This window comes from Zootoca vivipara, chromosome 2, assembly GCF_963506605.1.
Source record: "Zootoca vivipara chromosome 2, rZooViv1.1, whole genome shotgun sequence".
In the NCBI taxonomy this organism is placed as follows: Eukaryota; Metazoa; Chordata; class Lepidosauria; order Squamata; family Lacertidae; genus Zootoca; species Zootoca vivipara.
The window spans coordinates 40,709,945-40,728,103 of NC_083277.1; the positions used below are offsets into that span (position 1 = coordinate 40,709,945).

At 45.0% G+C, this 18,159-nt stretch overlaps 1 protein-coding gene across 1 annotated transcript in view; it reads left to right on the plus strand.

Annotated features, from left to right (window-relative positions):
• Positions 1–14,295, plus strand: part of ABTB1 (ankyrin repeat and BTB domain containing 1) — a 40,242-nt gene extending 25,947 nt beyond the window's left edge. The window contains exons 11-12 of the mRNA XM_035106466.2: positions 8,287–8,487; positions 10,715–14,295. Of these exons, the coding sequence (XP_034962357.1) occupies positions 8,287–8,487; positions 10,715–10,921 (408 nt within the window). The 3' untranslated portion in view covers positions 10,922–14,295. The remainder of the gene's footprint in view (positions 1–8,286; positions 8,488–10,714) is intronic.
• The last annotated feature ends 3,864 nt before the right edge of the window (positions 14,296–18,159 follow it).

An 18,159-nucleotide genomic window follows, 5' to 3' on the forward strand; every position in this document is an offset into this window, starting at 1 on the left:
ATGTGGTACATTTTTTTGATGCCAACTGGGAGTACTCACTCATCTGGAGAATTCTGTGACAACACTAGAATACATAGGGCGGTCAATCTGCCACTAGGGGGCAGTGCCAATACACAGTGAACTGGCTAGAAATGCACTGTTTTCTCCTGTTTGTACTGCTGCTTGTCTCATTCAGAACAAAAGGCGTGGTTGCACTTTCCACAGAAGTCGTAATCTAGATTGAATACAGGAGTGTGTGAATCCTGCACGTTACACAAGACTTGGCATAGGATGCTTAAGGAATTGTTGAGTGTGTGTTGTGTTTTGAGTAACCAGTGGGGCCCCAAAATGTAGGAGATGCAAAACTTCAGGGTGGTGTCCATGCTGTCAAAATGGTTACAGGCATTTCCCTGTCGACCAAAAGTTGCTCCCTGTGGAGCAAAAGTGTTGCTGCTGTCAGCCTCAGCAGTCTGTTGTGGTGCTGTCTAAGCAAGTGAGTGGCGAATCTGTGGGAAAAGGAACACGGCGGCAGCAACACTCAGCAAGAACGGCTTGGGGGATGAAGCCATCACTGAAAGAAAGGCTTGTCAAATGTCTCGTTAATATCCTGAGAAGTGCATATGCATTTTGGCTGCAGTCTCCCGTCAGCTTTAGGACTGACAGGTGAAGTGGGAGGTGGTAATCTCATTCCCAAGGAAATTGAATCCCTGTCATGCAGTGAGCAAGCTCCAGCTCACTGCTCTGAGCTCAGAAATGCAGCAAACTGGAAAGCAAGAGCACTTTCAGAACTGAAAAATAGCTGCAGCATTCCCTCTCCTCCAGCAGAATTATACACTGGCTGGCTCTCTCAGAGCTGCCATTTGCCTTCTTTTGTGTGCTGTTCCTTTAGAGAGCAGTGGCTGGGGGACCAGATATTGCTGGACCCCATTGGTTGTGCTGGCTGGAACTTGTGGGGGTGTGACTGAAGGCTATAGGTTCCCCACTCCTGCCTTAGTATACTTACATGTTGCGCTGGGGGGGGGGGAGAGAGATACTGAGAGCCATCTTCAGCTAGTTGTTGCCCCTAAATCTCATTGCATCTGGAAGGCATTTTACACTGTAGGGAAATGAGGCACTAAAGGATAGAATGTAGTGAGAGCACACTTTGCTCTGCAGAATACTCTCTGAAACCATGAATCTCTTTTCCCCCCTTGATCTGTCGTCCTGCAGGGCAAGAAGCAAAGCTGCCAACCAAGCCATCTGTCCTTGTTTTCTTTTAGATAGCTAAGGAACTCTTGAAACAATTATCTTCTTCTTGACACACACACACACACACACCATCCCTTGCTTTAAGGCTAGGGACGTTTCTTTTAAAAATCAGGACACATACACAAGCATTCCTGTTCTTCAGTAATTCCAAAATTTGGGTATGGGTTACTACTGAACTTCTTTGCATCTCAGATGTTACTTTTATTAATTACTTTCCCTTCACCATAACATCCCACGGCAGGTCACAACAATTTAAAATAAAATACTAAAACCAGTTTAAAGCAAATAGGATGGGTCCTATTTAAATGCATATGTCAAGTGTCAAAGGTCAGAGGTGCATCTTCATCAGCATATGATGAAAACTGCACTCACCACTGTGAGGAGGGTATTCCACAACTTAGGGGCTGACACAGAGAATGCCCTCTCCAGTTCCCCACCCCTGCTGAACCTCTGAAGGCAGTGGAATGACCAAGAGGGCCCAATAGAGTTTGCAGGAAAGGAGGTGCCATTTCCAATATTTGGGGCCTAAGACGTTTGGGGCTAAAACACTGAAATGAGCACCTTGACTTGGGCCTGGAAATGAAGTGGCAACTAATGCAGCTGTTTTAAGACAGGGTTCTACAAGTTCCAAATGCGACCCCAGCCGGTAATGTGGCTGACGCACTTGGGCTAGCTGAAGTTTCCAAGTGGTCTTCAAGGGCAGCTGCTTGTAGAGTGCAATAATCCAGTCTGGAAGTTACCAGAGCATGGAGTACAGTGGCCAACATATCTTTCGCAAAGTTGACTGTAGCTGGCAAACCAGTCAGAAACAGCTGGCAAGCCAACACCCTTAGCCACCAAGGCCACCTGGACCTCTAGGGACTGTGTTAGATCCAGCTGTAGACCCAAAGTACAGAATTGATCTTCCAGGGACATGCAAGCCCATCCAAACCAGGCTGTCTCACATATTCACTACTGTAGATTCACTGCTCAGAGGTATGAATCTGTCTCCCTATATACTCCACTTAGAAGTGGGATTTTTTTTTGTTTCTGTATTTACCCACAGGCTAGTGTTCATGGGAATGTCCTCCAAAAATGTCCAGAAACTTCTGCTGGTGACTGGTGTTGCATCTGCTCCTTGTAAAAAGGGTACGATAGAAGTGTGAATAGTAATAACCAGGGACAGGGTGTCATGAGCATTTTATGCCACTGCCAAAAGAGATGTATTGCCTCCTCTTTGGTTACTGGGCTCATTTTTACCTATAAAGTTCAGCACAACCTGGGACTGACGCGTCTGAAGCAACCTTCTCCACATGAACTGACCCAGCAGTGAATTTCCTTGCCTGTCTGAGACCCTTTCCTGGCTGCTCCCTGCCTTCTGAGGTTAGGTGGCTGGAGAGAGATTGCTTTGTCAGGGGTGACACACACATTCTAGAATTACTTCCTGATTTGTTTCTGGCACTTTTTGCTATTGTCTCTGTCACAGATGGGTGTTGGCTACTCCCGAGTAAGCACTCCACACATCCTCTGGATTTTCAGAGTTTTATTGTGCATGCTATATACAGTGGTGAGATGTCTCAAATCATGTCTGCTCTGCATGAGGCAGAAGCCCACAATGGCGTCTCGTGGGCTCTGACCCCCCTTTTAAGACTGGGCATCCAAACGCCCCTCCTCCTTGCTCTGTGGGTCCTCCGTGGTCCCAAAACAGGCTCCTGAGGTGCCGTTCTACTTACTCCCTCCTTTCCAGCCCCTGCTGAAGCTAGCTCCTCCCCTGCTTCCCTGCTACCAACCTGGAGCTGAGCCACTCTGCAGAGCCCTGGACCCGTCTTAACCCTTCCTGTTCCTGATTTAAACTCCCAGACTTGCTGCTGCTCTCCCATCTGATGGAAGTAAGCAGAGTGGGCTGCTCTCTGCAAGCTCTCTCTCTTACATCCACTCCCCCTCCAGGCTCCCCCCTCCCCCCTTTCTGAGGCCTGGGTTGCCTGGTCTGATGTCTGTAAAGAGGGTTGGAAGCCTGACAGGTCTTCCTCCTCTGCTGTAGTGTGTGTAAAATCCTGTTCCCAGTCGGTGCTGGGTGGCTGGTCCGTGTAGTTCCCTCCGTTGTCATCCTCCTCCTCCCTCTGGACAATTGCTTCCGATTCCCGGAGGGCTCCTTGGGTCTGCGTCTCCCAAGCTCCCCACCTGGGATCGCCCTCCCCCTCTGTGTCCCCTGTGCTACTGACATGTGGTGGTTCGGTTCTGTGGGAGAAAGGAGCGTGCAGTTCCAGTGTGCGGCCCTCCCCTTGCATGGTGTGCATAGGTGCCTCCACGTTTTGGGAAGCAGGAGTGTCCTGCCTGGCCATCAGACATTTTAACCCCCCCTCCCCCCTTCGGGAGCCCGGGCTCGCTGTGGCACTGTAGACCTCCTCCTCTTCCTTTCTTTCTGGAACCTCTTGGCTGCCTTCTCCCTCCACCCTTCTGTCTAGTGTCTTTTGTGTGATTTCCTCCCCCTCCCTCCTGTCAGCGTCTTGTGTTGGATGTGTGTCACGTCCTCTGAACCTTGGGCTTTCTCTAAAATGTGGGAGCAAAGACCTGTGACCCACGGGATGGACCTTTCTCGCTGTAGGTACTTCCCCCTTGAAGGTGACAGGGTTGATCTGTGTCAGAACCTTGAAGGGCCCCAGCCTTCTGGGTGCCAGCTTCTTCCCCCTTCCCCCCATGGGAAGGCCTTCTGACCACAGCCAGACCCTGTCCCCTCCCTGGAAGACCTTATTGCCCCTTGCCATGTCTCCATCCAGTTGTTGGTGTACTGTCTCCCGCCCCTCACCCCATGCCTCAATAGGTGATCCCCCGATCTCCTCCTCCCCCTGCTCTGGGAAGGCTCTGGGGTCTCGCCCAAGATTGGCCTTACTGGGCGTGAGCCTCATGAAGACGTGTACTGCATGCCCCTCCGTGGGGTTGTCATGATATTGCCTGAGAATCTTCCCTCTGAGGGAGTCCTGGGGCATATACAGGGCATCATTGCTAAAGAGTAACCCCTCTTTCTCTGCAAGCCCTTCCCCTGCCCCCTCTCCCTCCCTCAAGTCCCTCCGTATGTTCTGGGTAAAAGTGTCCTCTTTGGTGAGTTGGCTCAGTTTCTCTTCCTGCTTCGCCGACTCTGCGTCGTTCCATCCGGCTGGGGAGCCGACGTGGTGCGATCCTGAGGATTCTCCTTCCATTTTCACGATGGCCACAGTGGCTGTGTGCTCTCGGTGTTCTCCTCCTTCCCTGCCATCTGCATCTCCGAAGGTGAGATCTCCCTGGCACTGGCTGCCCACAGGGTCATGGTCAATTAAGTCAAAAGCTAGCACTTCTGAATGCCTGTTCACTGTTCTCTTCAGAGAGGGGGTCTGTTGCGTGACCTCACCCTCCTGCAATTCCCTGCTGCCTATGGTCAAGATGCTCATGGGCAGCTCCCTTGGGAAAATGGGCATCTGATTCTGCTTAGCCAAGTCCACCGATAGGAAATCGTTGCTGCTGCCCCTGCGGAGAAGCCCGACTGTCTCCTGGGTCTGGCCTCTTGGCAGCTGCAGACTCACTTCCATCTCTTTGTCGTGCTGTGGGGTGTTACAGGAGGGCTCAGTTGTTGGTGCTCCGCCTGGCCCCTCCCCTCCTGATCTGGCATCCAGGCTTGTGTCTGTGCCTGCCTGCTCTCGCCATTCCTTCCTCTGGGGGCAGTGTTCCACCAAGTGGCTGGGTGCATTGTAAAGGCATCTCCCGCCTTTCTCTTCCCTCTGTTTTCCTGCATCAGCGTTTGAAAGTACCCGCGCGCGGGCTTTGTCCCTCTGCATCACATCTGGCTGGAGGGGTCTGTGCTGGGCTGCAGCTGCCTCCCCGGGACTGTATGGGAACTTGTGGCCGCTGCCATTCCCCTCCGTCTGTCCCCTCTGCCCGGACTCGCCTCTCAGCCTCCTGCTCTTCCACGCCACCATGCCTCTCAGCATTAGAGCCAGCTTGTGCTGAGGGTCGCCCTACAAAGTGCTGGCCCGTGGTGGCAATCAGCTCCTCAGCCCTCCTGAGTGTCCTCTCTGCTTGTCCAGCCTCCGCTCCTCCGGCTTGGCTGTGTTCAGAGCTGCTCGGTTCACTAAGCCTGGCTTCCCCTGTGCCCGGGTGCCTACCTGGTGCTTGAGCCGTTCCATAGTTGCAGGGTGCTGGCTGCAGCTTGCTCTCTGCTGCTCCCCTCACGCGTGCCAATCCTTCCTTGGCATCTTTCCCTTCCGATTTAGATGCTGCCACGTTCCCAGGTCTCTCCCCTCGGGGTAGCCATCAAAAGATTGTGGGCTTGCTGTCACAGATGGGTGTTGGCTACTCCCGAGTAAGCACTCCACACATCCTCTGGATTTTCAGAGTTTTATTGTGCATGCTATATACAGTGGTGAGATGTCTCAAATCATGTCTGCTCTGCATGAGGCAGAAGCCCACAATGGCGTCTCGTGGGTTCTGACCCCCCTTTTAAGACTGGGCATCCAAACGCCCCTCCTCCTTGCTCTATGGGTCCTCCGTGGTCCCAAAACAGGCTCCTGAGGTGCCGTTCTACTTACTCCCTCCTTTCCAGCCCCTGCTGAAGCTAGCTCCTCCCCTGCTTCCCTGCTACCAACCTGGAGCTGAGCCACCAGGACTCTGCAGAGCCCTGGACCCGTCTTAACCCTTCCTGTTCCTGATTTAAACTCCCAGACTTGCTGCTGCTCTCCCATCTGATGGAAGTAAGCAGAGTGGGCTGCTCTCTGCAAGCCCTCTCTCTTACAGTCTCTTAAGCACTAGATGAAGTCTTTCTTGCTCTGTTAGGCTTTTAATGACACCTGCCTTGCCTTTTTATGCTATCTGCTTCCCCCGGCATGTGACTTTGTTTTCAATGGCTCTTCGTTTTGTGCCATCTGTTGCAGTTTTTATTTCATGGTTGGGCACCTTGAAACAATTCTTTTTTAAAAAGGTACACAAGTTACAGTGTTAAAATGTGGCCTGTACATCTGTACTCTCCCTAGGTTCACTTCCCTCTGACTTTGGTTTTAGTCCTCCTCCTCCTAAATAATTTATTTCTTTCTTTCTTTCTTTTTAAAAAAGACACATCTCTGGTAAATGTTTGGCATGTGAAGAAGTTTGAAAATGCAGTGACTGAGGAGGGAGCTGAACAGTGCAAACTCTTCATCCTTGGAATAGCAGTAAAATGGGCAAAAGCAATAGACCTGTGTATCAGACATTCAGGATTTTCTCCACACACTTTTGAAGAAACAAATAGGGAGATCTTCCCCTCTGAGCCCTGTACAATGTTTAGCTTGTTAACGCCAGACTTCATAATGCCTACAACTGGGGCTGGCTCTGCTTTGAAGCAGAGTGAAGCAACACACTATGGGTGGTAGTGGTAGAGAAGAAAAGAGGCCATAGTTTGGTGTCTGAAGAATGCAGAAAGAAAAAAGTGTTGGTGGGTGCCATTTAGGCTGTTCTTCAGGCAGCAGAATGCCCTGGGTTAGCATTGACATAATGAGTTGTCATATTTGTGCACGGCAGTGGAAATAGCAAGGCTCTTGGCTGTAATGGCCAGTTAACTGTGCTGTGCCAGTTTACTATACTATAGTGTTATTCACAAAGAAGAATAATTTAGTTTAGTTTCTTCAGTTCTTTTTTTAAAAAAAGATTTTCTTGGCTTACAAAAGTACATGCCTTGTCTCTTTAGTTTCTTCAGTTCTATGTAACTAAAGTCCAGTAAATCTTTGCAGAGAATCCACTAGAGCATTGCTGCTTTCACTTTCAAACAGCAGGAAAACTACTTGCCATGGGACTCCTAGAATCATGGAATCATTGAATTGTAAAGCTGGAAGGGACCCTGAGGGTCATCTAGTCCAATCCCCTGCAGTGAAAGAATCTCAGGTTACTGACACATGGTCCCCATTAAATGAACATCAAGGATTTGAACTGATGAGGCAAAGAGGAAAGGCAAAGTCATATTTGTCTTGGTGTTATATTTTGGAACTGCCTTGTGCTTGCTTGAATGAGTGGCTTAAAAGTGTCTGGGAGGAGGAAATGTCAAAGCCACGCAATTCAAACCGTAGCAGTGAACTTGCAGTAAATATTAAGACAAATTTCCTGGGCCTAGATTTTTGGGAAGAGGGTGATTGCAGGGGCCAAGGAGCTGATGGAGGAGAGGAGTATTATCTATTGCACCATTGCACACTGGCTGTGTCCACATGTTTCCTCGAAACAAATAATGAGCTCAGTTTTTACTGACACGATAACAAGCCCAAGACTTGTGGTTTGTTGCTTCCAGTATGGTGTGGCCAGGAGCAGGAGAAGAGTGAAATAGGAACTTACAGGTATTAGACCATAGTTAACTGGCTTAGTGAAGCATACGAACAAGGTCTTTTAAGTCATTTGCCTTTGATCTTTAAGCAAAACAAGCAGTGGTCCAATTTGAGAGCACTTATACTCCTTCAGCAAAAGCTCTATGAATGGCACATCCCAACATAATGCACACACAGGCATTTGTGGAAATAATTACTAAAGATGACCCAGCACTGGATTTAGTACAGGTGGTTCCCCTGTACAGGGCACCAAGGCGAGGGGCGCAAAATGATGATGATGATGATAATTTAAAATCCTATATTTATATGGGTGCTTACTGAAAAAAATCCATTAAAAAAGCAAGTGTAGCAAAATGAATTATTGTGAAAATAAGAAATATTTAGCTACCCAAGGCTATCGTAGAGCATCTTAGTGATGACTTCTGTGCATTGTCAGGATATATCATATCATATCCAGACAGAACTGCACTTGGTGACTGACCTGCAATGAAGATTTAACCAGGCCTGAGAATTTTTCAGAAGTGGTGTTTTCACCGGTATGGGTTTGAGCTGGCAAAGCTAAGTCTTGTGTGTGAGTATTTGATTTAGTTGTGCTTGTGCCTAGACTTTTAAACTAGTTATAAACTTCAAGTCTTTGGGCAGAATATAAATAAATTGCATTTAATCTTATAAATGAGTGTCATTGTTGCAGTCAGATATGATTTCCAGGCAAGGTTTTAGTTTTGATACCAAGCCCAATTTGATGGATACCCTTTTGTCACGGCAGCTGTCTCCTGATAATGCCTACGAAGTGCTTTGCGTCGCAGACATGTACCTGTTACCTGGGCTGAAGCGTCTTTGTGGGAGGACTTTGGCCCAGGTTCTCGATGAGGAAAGTGTTGTCAGCATCTGGAAGATCGCAAAGCTGTTTCAGCTGACCCGGCTGGAGGACCAGTGCACAGAGTACATGGCAAAGATCATTGAGAAGGTAAGGAGGGGAGTTTTCCCTAGGGTGGGTTGTATGCAGCAGTCAACAAGTAACCAGCGTTCATCTCTCTCAAGGCTTTTAAAGACTGATGGTCTAAACCACTGAAAGTCAGTGATTCAAATCCCCGCAACAGGGTGAGCTCTCGTTGCTCGGTCCCTGCTCCTGCCAACCTAGCAGTTCGAAAGCACGTCAAAGTGCAAGTAGATAAATAGGTACCGCTCCGGCGGGAAGGTAAACGGCGTTTCCGTGCGCTGCTCTGGTTTGCCAGAAGCGGCTTAGTCATGCTGGCCACATGACCTAGAAGCTGTACACCGGCTCCCTCGGCCAATAACACGAGATGGTCAGGGGTCCCTTTACCTTCATGCATAGTTGCCCACATTTCTTAAAAACAAGGCATCATGTTCTCTGTAGAAGAGAGTGCCTGTAGAACAGCAAGGGCTGTTTACGTGGAGGACTGTGGATCATCTGCTTGCCTGAACTAGTTGCTTGGTTAGTTTATTTGAAATGTGAGGATTTTCAGGTGCTGAAATAACACACGAAAGAGCTCAGTATCCTAAGTAGTCCTAAAATATGGTGCCACAGTTTGCATTTTAGAGAAAGTTCTCATACATATCAACTTTCTGTTGATATGTATCAACTGTAGCAGATTCAGTCTATTTCTTCTTTGCTTTGTGGTAAATGACTTTACTGTAAGCTTCCATGGAGGACCATTGGCCTAATTGTACAAGCCATATCTTCTTGTACTGAATCTTGGTTGCAAAGATCAGTTTGTCCCACAACCCCACCAGGTTGTACCTTAAGCATTAACTGCTACATGCAGACCTCTGTTATCTGCAGAGTACATACATCGTCTCCCCAAGAAATGCTTAGGCAAGGATTATTTGAAATATCTCCCAACTAAATTGGTGCAGAAATCTAAATTGTGCTTTAACTGGACAGTAATAACATGCATTTATGCCAATGTTTGCCCCAGGAGAAGAGGAAGAGTGCTGCCTTCTCTCAGTCTCCTCTCCTGCTTGACCAGTTGTAGTATTGACAGTCCCATACTACAGTCCCATGAACACAGGTTCACAGTCTTGCCTCTGCTGGGCATTTGGGAGCCCGGTCAATTCACTGTTTTTTATTTTATTTTAATGACTCTAATTCGCACACCCACACAAGTTGCAACGTTCTTAACAGGCTTTGAGAAAGGTGTGAAATTCTTTCTTGACTGTGAAAGCACATTGAAGAAAATGATTTCTTAACAGATCCTCTTATACAAAAGTACCTCTCCCATTTTTTTCCAGTGAAAACAAGCAGGGAAGTGGTTCTTGGTGGGGAGCCCTTTGTTAGCGAAACAAAAATCAGGACTTGCCATTTAACTGCACCAAGGATTCTGTTTTTCCTGCACCTTCGTTGTGCTAGTACAATAGGCCATCAATGTTTTTTAGATGCAGAATTTATATTGGAATATAGAGGCATAGGCCTATGCTTTTTGTAGCCTTTGGTGGGTATCCTATTTCATCAGCCTTTTTTGCTTCTGTGAAAAATTGTTACAATCTCCTGTTCCTGCTTTACAAGGTATGGGAAGCTTTGTTAAATGTTTGAGCAGTACCCACAAAGGCGGCGGACTGGGACAGCTAGTGAAGAAGTTGACTAAGATTGCTTAGATTAAGGGGGTGCTATGTAATGGCTAAAACACCAGTTCTAGAGTGACCTTGTGTTGGGTAAATTTTTGTTTCTGAGGTTAAATAGTTCAGTAAATGATGGGATGGAGGGAGCAAGAGGGATGGGTGGTTCCAAACAGAAAGCCTTTGCGTGGTAAACATTTTTTTTTTTTTAAAGGTTTCAGATAGTTGCGCTGCCATTTTTTAATGCAAAGTTGCATCCCAGACCTAGGTCTGCATTTCTTAAAGAGATGCTTTTCTTGCTTGCCGGGTCTTCATAAAATTATTGAGCTGAATTAGGCCTCCTTATGGAAAAGGTGGTCTCTTTTGTGTGGTGTTACAATAGAGTGATTCTTCTTCCCGCTATTCTGAAATTTTATATCACACTTTCAGTGTGAATCTTTTTTATTTTATTTTTTTGGTAACTCGTGTTCATATTATGTATAATTGTACACACTGAATCAGAATTTCTTCTGTACTACTACTGCTGTTTAAAATTCTAAATGACATCATTATGCTGGGGACTCTTAATGTGCTTATCTGTCTACCAATTTCCTTCACCACTTCTCTTTCCAATCCAGCTAGTGGAGTTTGAGGAGTTTGCCGTGGCAGTGAAGGAGAATGCAGAGGCAGTCGAAGAACGGCAGGAGACAGACTCAATCCCTCTTGTTGACGACATCCGTTTCCACATAACCAGCAACGTGCAAACATACAGTGCAATTGAAGAAGCCAATCAGAAACTGGAAGCTCTGGATAATCTTCTGGCCAGCATAGGACTTGAATGCTAATCTGGGACATCACCCTGTGTGACTTCACAGTACGGTAGATCAGCTCAGAGTTCCCTCCCCTCACCCCCTGGGTTTTGTAGCTGCTTCCCACTTTTATGCGTAATTTCAGTTTCTAACTTAACATTCTGACAATTGCATACTGATCTACCTTTCTTCTCCTGAGAACCAGGTCCCTGGAAGCAGCTCAGATTTGAAAACATTGCTGCTTCTACATCGTAGTGCTGACGGGTGATCTGCAAGCCAATTTTAATGAATGTATTGATTGGCATATTGTGAGGCTGCCAGATGTTGCAGGCCAGTGATGCTTAGTGAAAATTGGTGCAGCCTGCAAGAACATTGGCACAACACCTTCCTGCAAGCAAACTAAAGCAGATTCAATTCAAGGCAGTTGCTGGTTAAGGAGTGAATCAGACTGCCTTTCATGATCCATATTTTACGGGATAATTAGGGAGATAGGCACTGTTACTTCTACAGGGCTATAGAAATGTTGTGCTTGTGCAGTGGTATCTGCATTTGCCTGCTGCTTGCCTTGCAGAAATGGCTGTGTTTATTCATCCTGCAGCCTTATCTTCCAGATTTGCACAGTGGGAGCAGAGCAGAACCTTGGCTTTCTAACCCGGATGCCTTATTATTCAGCAAGCTCCTGTTCAATTCAGGTGTCCCATCTGTTTTTTATTCCCCATTTCTGCAGTTCTTACTGGAATACAGTAGTACTCCATGAAATATCATGGCTTGGACTTTTGTCTTGAGTGCAAACACACTTGGCCACCTACTTTTTACATGTTACTTTTGTAGAGGATGCTCAAACACTGACGTTTAGCAGGAACTTTAGTCATGTGTCTGTTCCACTTCAAGCATAGTTGTGATATTTTATAGATATTGTTGGGCTTGGAAGTTTAGTTCAGGTGGTTCGCAAAGTCTTCAAATCCTGGTTTGGAGTATGTGAGTGTATGTGTGGCATGCAGCATTTCCCCCTTTCTCATGGAAGCATAACTTATTGCCCTGTTCAGGTAGTGGTATGGGGTGGGGTGGGGTAGAACAGTCATGCAGCCATCTCCACCCCCTGACCGCCCAGTGCCAACACACTTGACATCACATTGGCATAGATCCAAATAGCGTGATCGAAATGTTGCAAAATTAGGGTCTGTGAATCACATTATTCTGGTATATGCATGTTGGTGTACAGACAAGAAAAGCAGTGGCTCACCACTACTCAAGAGTGTGTAGTGTGTCCTTTCCCCCTGCCCCTCCCTTTAGAAATGGCAGGAGTTGGAGGCAGCTACAATCAGGGCTTGCATAGTGCTCATCCCATCATCACTAAACTCTCTCTACTGAATTGAGTGAAATATCTGCTTGTAACAAAGCTTACCAAGGCATGTCCTTTAAGGCTGCCACAAGTTAGTAGGTTTTTTTTAAAACACAAACTCCTCTTAAAATCTTCCTAGCAAGCCCTACTTTGAGACTTTGGCAATTGGAGAACATTTTGGGAGGAGGTGGGGATGTGAACAACGTAGGGAAGGGCTGTGTTGCCTTACATGGAAACTTTCCTAGCTAAGATAATGCAGTGGCTCTGTACCACATAACCTTAAGAATTATGTCCTGTATAAATATAAATATGACAAGGAGGCCCACTTTGGATTATCTTGGCAATGTTAGGATGATTATTCATATAAACAAATACTATTAAGCATGGGTACAATTGCATTAGTAGATGTAATACTGCTCCGGCTGATGTAATACTGAGGTCAAGAACTTGTTTTTTCACTTTCCATTGATGGGTGTGATGAAGTGAGAAACTTACATTGGGTCTTTCCCCCATTTTCCTATCTGGTTTCGTGACTTGAGCAAGATAGATGACATTATATAACCATGTAAGCAGAGTCAGGGCTTACCAGAAGTTACTGCCTGGCACACTGGAGATTCATCTTCCTTTAAATGTTTTGTGATAGAATGGGAAATGGTAGAATGGGGGTGTCCCAGATTCTACACCTGTAGTTCATGTCCCCAGAGAGGTACAGTAGCAGGACTGAGTTTTTTGTTTTCTCGGCTCTTTCTCAAAGCATATATATCATCCATATTCATGTGATGTTATTCCCATGCTGGCTATCTTAAATGAGGCACTTAAACTCTGACTTATTTCAGTTTCTGCTTCGGAATACACAGCCATCCCAGTCTCTAAACAAGTCTCCTTTGAGCCTCCACAAATCTACAGTAAGGGTCCATGCAGTATTTGACAAATGAAACTAACTTGATGTAGAATTTTGACACTTCCGACTCCTGATTTTGTGCCAAGGAAAGCACATCTCTTAAAAGATTGGTACTTGTTCAAAATCATGTGGAACAGTTCTGTTATGCAGAGGCAGCAAACTAAAAACCTGGCCAAGGTATTATTTTTCTACTTTTCACCAAAAGTAGTCACAGAAGTTAAGTTTGATGCTGGTGGTTGGGACCTGGATTGGCTGGGCACAATTTCTCTCCATGGTGTTATGGCAACAACTCGGAAGAGCACCTCACAGAATAAAAGGGCATCATATTGAAAGGGACACAACTTTATTATTGAGCTGCTGATTTCATTCTGTTCCGTAGTCTTCCTGTTATCATGAAAAAAGGATTCAGTTGGCTATCTGCTGAATTTAGCAAACAAATGAGGTTTAATCTTTTAGAGTTTATGCCAATACTGAATTATTAGGGCAAAAACAAACCAGAAGCACAGAAGGCTTTTTTTAAAAAAAAAGGCACACTAATATTTCTCCTTTCAAGTATCTGGTAAAGTAAATGTGAAATATAATTAGTTAATTGTCAAGAAGCATGGCACCTGGGTGCTTCCGGTGAAATGACTTCTGACTCTTTCTTTTAATTGTAGAGCCAGGGAAAGTGTGTCAGGGTGGCCTTTGTTTTCTTGCCTAGTAACAAAGGTTTGCCCAGACTGTTAAATATGCTGGAGAAATTAAGAATGGATTGCCAGTGAGAATGAGTTGTGTAGCTGCATTTCTGAGTTCAGCTCCTTGGTGAATTCTCCCATCACTCCCAACTCACTGTCTGGTAGTATTTAGATTCTTGCCCTTTGCAAGAAGAAACAGATACTAGGAGCCACACTTACAAGTGAAAAATTCCCTATTTAAATAATAAATGAAATTAATGGATTTCTGATATTTATTGAACTTTTTTTCTTGGCTATTGGTTGTAGTTATATTGCAAGACAATTTAAATGTAAATTGTTTCCTTTGTTTACATTGGTTCTGCCCCCTGCTACTTGTTAAAAAATAAAGAGAATGTAAAAGCTTTTCAGAATGGCAATATAATTAAATAATAATAATATATTTAAAAGCTTAATATATAAGCATGTGTGCAGCAATAAAGAGTTTATTTCATTAGATCTGGTTTGGCTGTGTGTCATTAATTCATTATATGAATGAGTGCTTAAAAAGGTTTCTTACATGCTCCCCCCCCCTTCCTCAGGCAGTAGCTATGGTTGTGATGACATGAGGCTGTCAAATGCCACACAAGTGTTTTTCTACCCTGGCACCATCTTCAGATTAATATGTTATGCACATGTTATGAGCAAAGAGCTGGGTGCTTAACAGTGGTGACTTGACACCATTTAATTCCATGCTTCTTGTAATGACCCTGAGGTAAACATACTACCTATGGAAGGAGTATTTGCATAATTTCATAGTTCCTTCCTGAAATTCTAGTACCTCATGAAGCTCTCCTCCCATGACTCACAGCCTGTGGTAGCAATCAGGGTAGGAGTAAGAAAGGAGGTTGGTGTGAGTCACTCAGAGGGATTTACAATACAATGGTACCTCTGGTTGCGCATGCTGTGGGTTATGAGCTCCAGGAAGTAGCCGCTCCCAGTTGCAAACTTTGCCCTGGAATGTGAGTGGAAATGGCGCGCCAGAGGTGCACGCCCAGCGGAAGGCACACTTTCGCTAATGGCGCCTCAGGTTATGAGCGGTTTCCAGTTACAAACAGACCTCCGGAACGGATTCCATTCGTAACCAGAGGTATTAAAAACACAATTCTCCTCTACACAAATTCCCTGCAGATAGGTTTGAGCCCAGACTGCTCTGTTTGTCCCCATTTCTCATTTTGTGTGTTAGTTAGTTACTTACAGTAGGAAGCTTCTACCAAAGAGCAACGTTCAGAATTGCATCCACATCTGCACTCCTGATACATTCTTCCCCACCACCTCAATATTTTATCTCCGCTCATCCAAACATGCACTCTTCAACTTGTGCCTGGATCTTGGCCCCAGCTGAGACTCTGTCTCCGAACAGCATTTTGTAATGAAAGCAACAATAGTTTTCAGAATAGAAAAACCAGGAATAAAAATGGCATGGCATTGCAGTTCACATCCGTGAAACAGATATATGGTTTCCCCTGTTTCAGGGAAGCACTTGTAAGTTATGTCCTCTTGTTCTAACTAAAATTAAAATTATGTCTCCAAGGTGGATTTAAGATAATCCACTGGTTAACCTTCTTAGCAGAAAATGAAGTGTCCAAAATGGTGTTAATCAGATTTTCAGTGTACAAGGTCCTAAGCAAACTCTTTTAATTGTTTTTTGGTGTTTTTTGGAAGAGGGATAATGATAGATGGATGATAGATAGATAGATAGATAGATAGATAGATAGATAGATAGATAGATAGATAGATGGCAGAAAACCAGGAAAGTTGAGTGGATCCACCTTCAGGAAAAGGGTTAATTACCTGAGTGCTTCAGAAAGGTCAAAACTGTGAGGCTGCTGTGGAAGTAACACAAATGAAAGAGAAAAAGAAAAGTAAAAGAGAAAAGTGCTGTTGCTGCTGCTGCCTGGTTGGTAGACTGGTAAGTAGGTGAAGGCCCTTCCATTATCGCTGTCTTTTCACTCGAGGGCTTTATAGGAACAGCGCTAAAACTAACATGAATAATTAAATAAGCCGGAGGTGCCTGCTTTAAAAGGGCATCAGTCATGAGACTTCAAACACTGCCATCAACGTGGCACATTTTTAAAAGGGTATTTCAATCTCTTGATTTCATGAGTTGAATGAAGACCAGGAGTGAAAGTAAGTGGTCACAGGAGGATAAATAAATTGTTTGAGGGAAGAAAGTGTAATGCCTAAGAAGTCAGGCAGACTTAGTTCCCTCATTATGAAAGGGATATGACAAGCTTTTTAGCAGGAGGAATAAGACATGCAGTTTACAGGGGTGCAGACAAGTCCCAGCCACACTTTAAAGCAGGATACGGAAAGTACATTATCTTACTGGAGAAGCAGCAGCAAAGGAAGCCGAGAATGTGTTCTCTTAACATGGATCATGGTAGGCAGTGATATTGGTGGGCATTTTGTTCCATTGCAAAATGGGGTGTCTCTTCTGAAGGATCCTTTTGAGAAGAGTGGTTCAAGACAGTATTGCGATGGATCCCATTTAGAAGGTTGGGTGAATCTTTAGAGCAGGGGTGCCCAAACCTTTTTCAAAGAGGGCCAGATTTGATGAAGTGAACTTTGGCTGGCCAAAGTTGAGCTTTTTAAAGTATTTAACCCCAAAGTTTTTTTGAGCTTTTTAAAGGATTTTACCTCAGGACATATACTGCCATGGGGGACAGATTAAATCGATCGGCAGGCCGAATTAGCCCCCCCCCCCCAAATGGACTTTGGACATGCCTGTTTTAGAGGCAGATAAGGCGCATAAGCGATCTTGAGTCCCTTCAGGGGGAAAGGTGGGGTATGTATGAACAAACAAACAAACGACTCATGTTCCCATCTGGCACAACCAGTTATTAATGTTGACTCCCTAGAACTATTGCTTGATAAGGCCCCAAATATTTTGCAGCCAGTAGTATTAGTCCACTCAGGTTTTTAACAGCATGATAAAAAGATGTGTGAAGGCTTCAGGTAACTGCCCCCCCCCCCAATGAACATGGAACTTGACTTGGCAAGTCAGAATGTAATACATGATCTAGTCTACCCAGTTTGCATTAGTGGTGGAAGCAATTCCCGGAATGCTAAAGAAGACAAATTAGAAATGTGCCAAACCTTCTCTATTCTATTGTAATCCAATGACACTACCTGTGTCTATGATTCTCTTATAGCTGTGGAACTCCTGAACAGACACATCTCCTAGATTATGTTTTCCAGTATACATTCTCAGCATAATCCTTTTATCATGGTAGTCTAGCTGGTCTCAGCTAACTAGCCGTGTAAGTTCAGAATTTTTAAGAAGATGGAACCAGACTCAGTTCTGATTTGCTACCTTTGACCATTTGCATCAGAGATGGGACTTCTCTCACCATTGGTTCAAGCAACCATTCATCGATCTGAATTAAGAGGTAGGCTGTTACTAATCTCTGATTTTTGTCTCCTTGTAAGCATCCCAAATTAAGAATCAAAACATGCTCTCACATTCATATCACCTTTCATGCAAGGAAACCCATTATCCACTTCAACCAGGTAAAATATAACTAGGTAAGTTTGAGTGATTTTGTGTGTGTGTGTGTGTGTGTGTGTGTGTGTGTGTTGCCAGTGTGGTGTAGTGGTTAAGAGCGGTAGACTTGTAATCTGGGGAACCGGGTTCGTCTCCGCTCTTCCACATGTAGCTGCTGGGTGACCTTGGGCTAGTCACACTTCTATGAAGTCTCTCAGCCTCACTCACCTCATAGAGTGTTTGTTGTGGGGGAGGAAGGGAAAGGAGAATGTTAGCCGCTTTGAGACTCCTTCGGGTAGTGATAAAGCGGGATATCAAATCCAAACTACTACTCTTCTTCTTCTTGCATTTCCTTTAAATAAATATATGGGCATTTAGCTTCCTTAGATAAAAAGGAATGTAAACATTTTCCCCATGTGCTAAACTACATAGTTGTTAAACTACCACTCTGTATTTTAAGGACAATTCACAAGGTTCTGTAAGATTTGGTATCCTATGGGCAAAGCTTATTATTTAATATTTCTTGGGCTGGGCTTAAGGGAAAGGGTGCTAGGATTTCTATCAAATAGCATGATAGTTTTGCAGTTGTTCACAAGGCATGGTGAGCCTGTTATAATTCTTTTAGGGGAAAACCTTTATAGAAAGAGTTGGCCCACCTATGGGGAAAATCTGCCCCCCTCTGCAGATTCCTCACATGGCAAATGACTATAATAAATGTGTTGCCACCCTCCAATGCTATTTTTATATCACTTCCAAAATATGTGAAATAACTATTTCCAAACTCTACCATATTTGTATTTTAAATTTGCATTGGGTACAAAGTCTGCTGCTAAT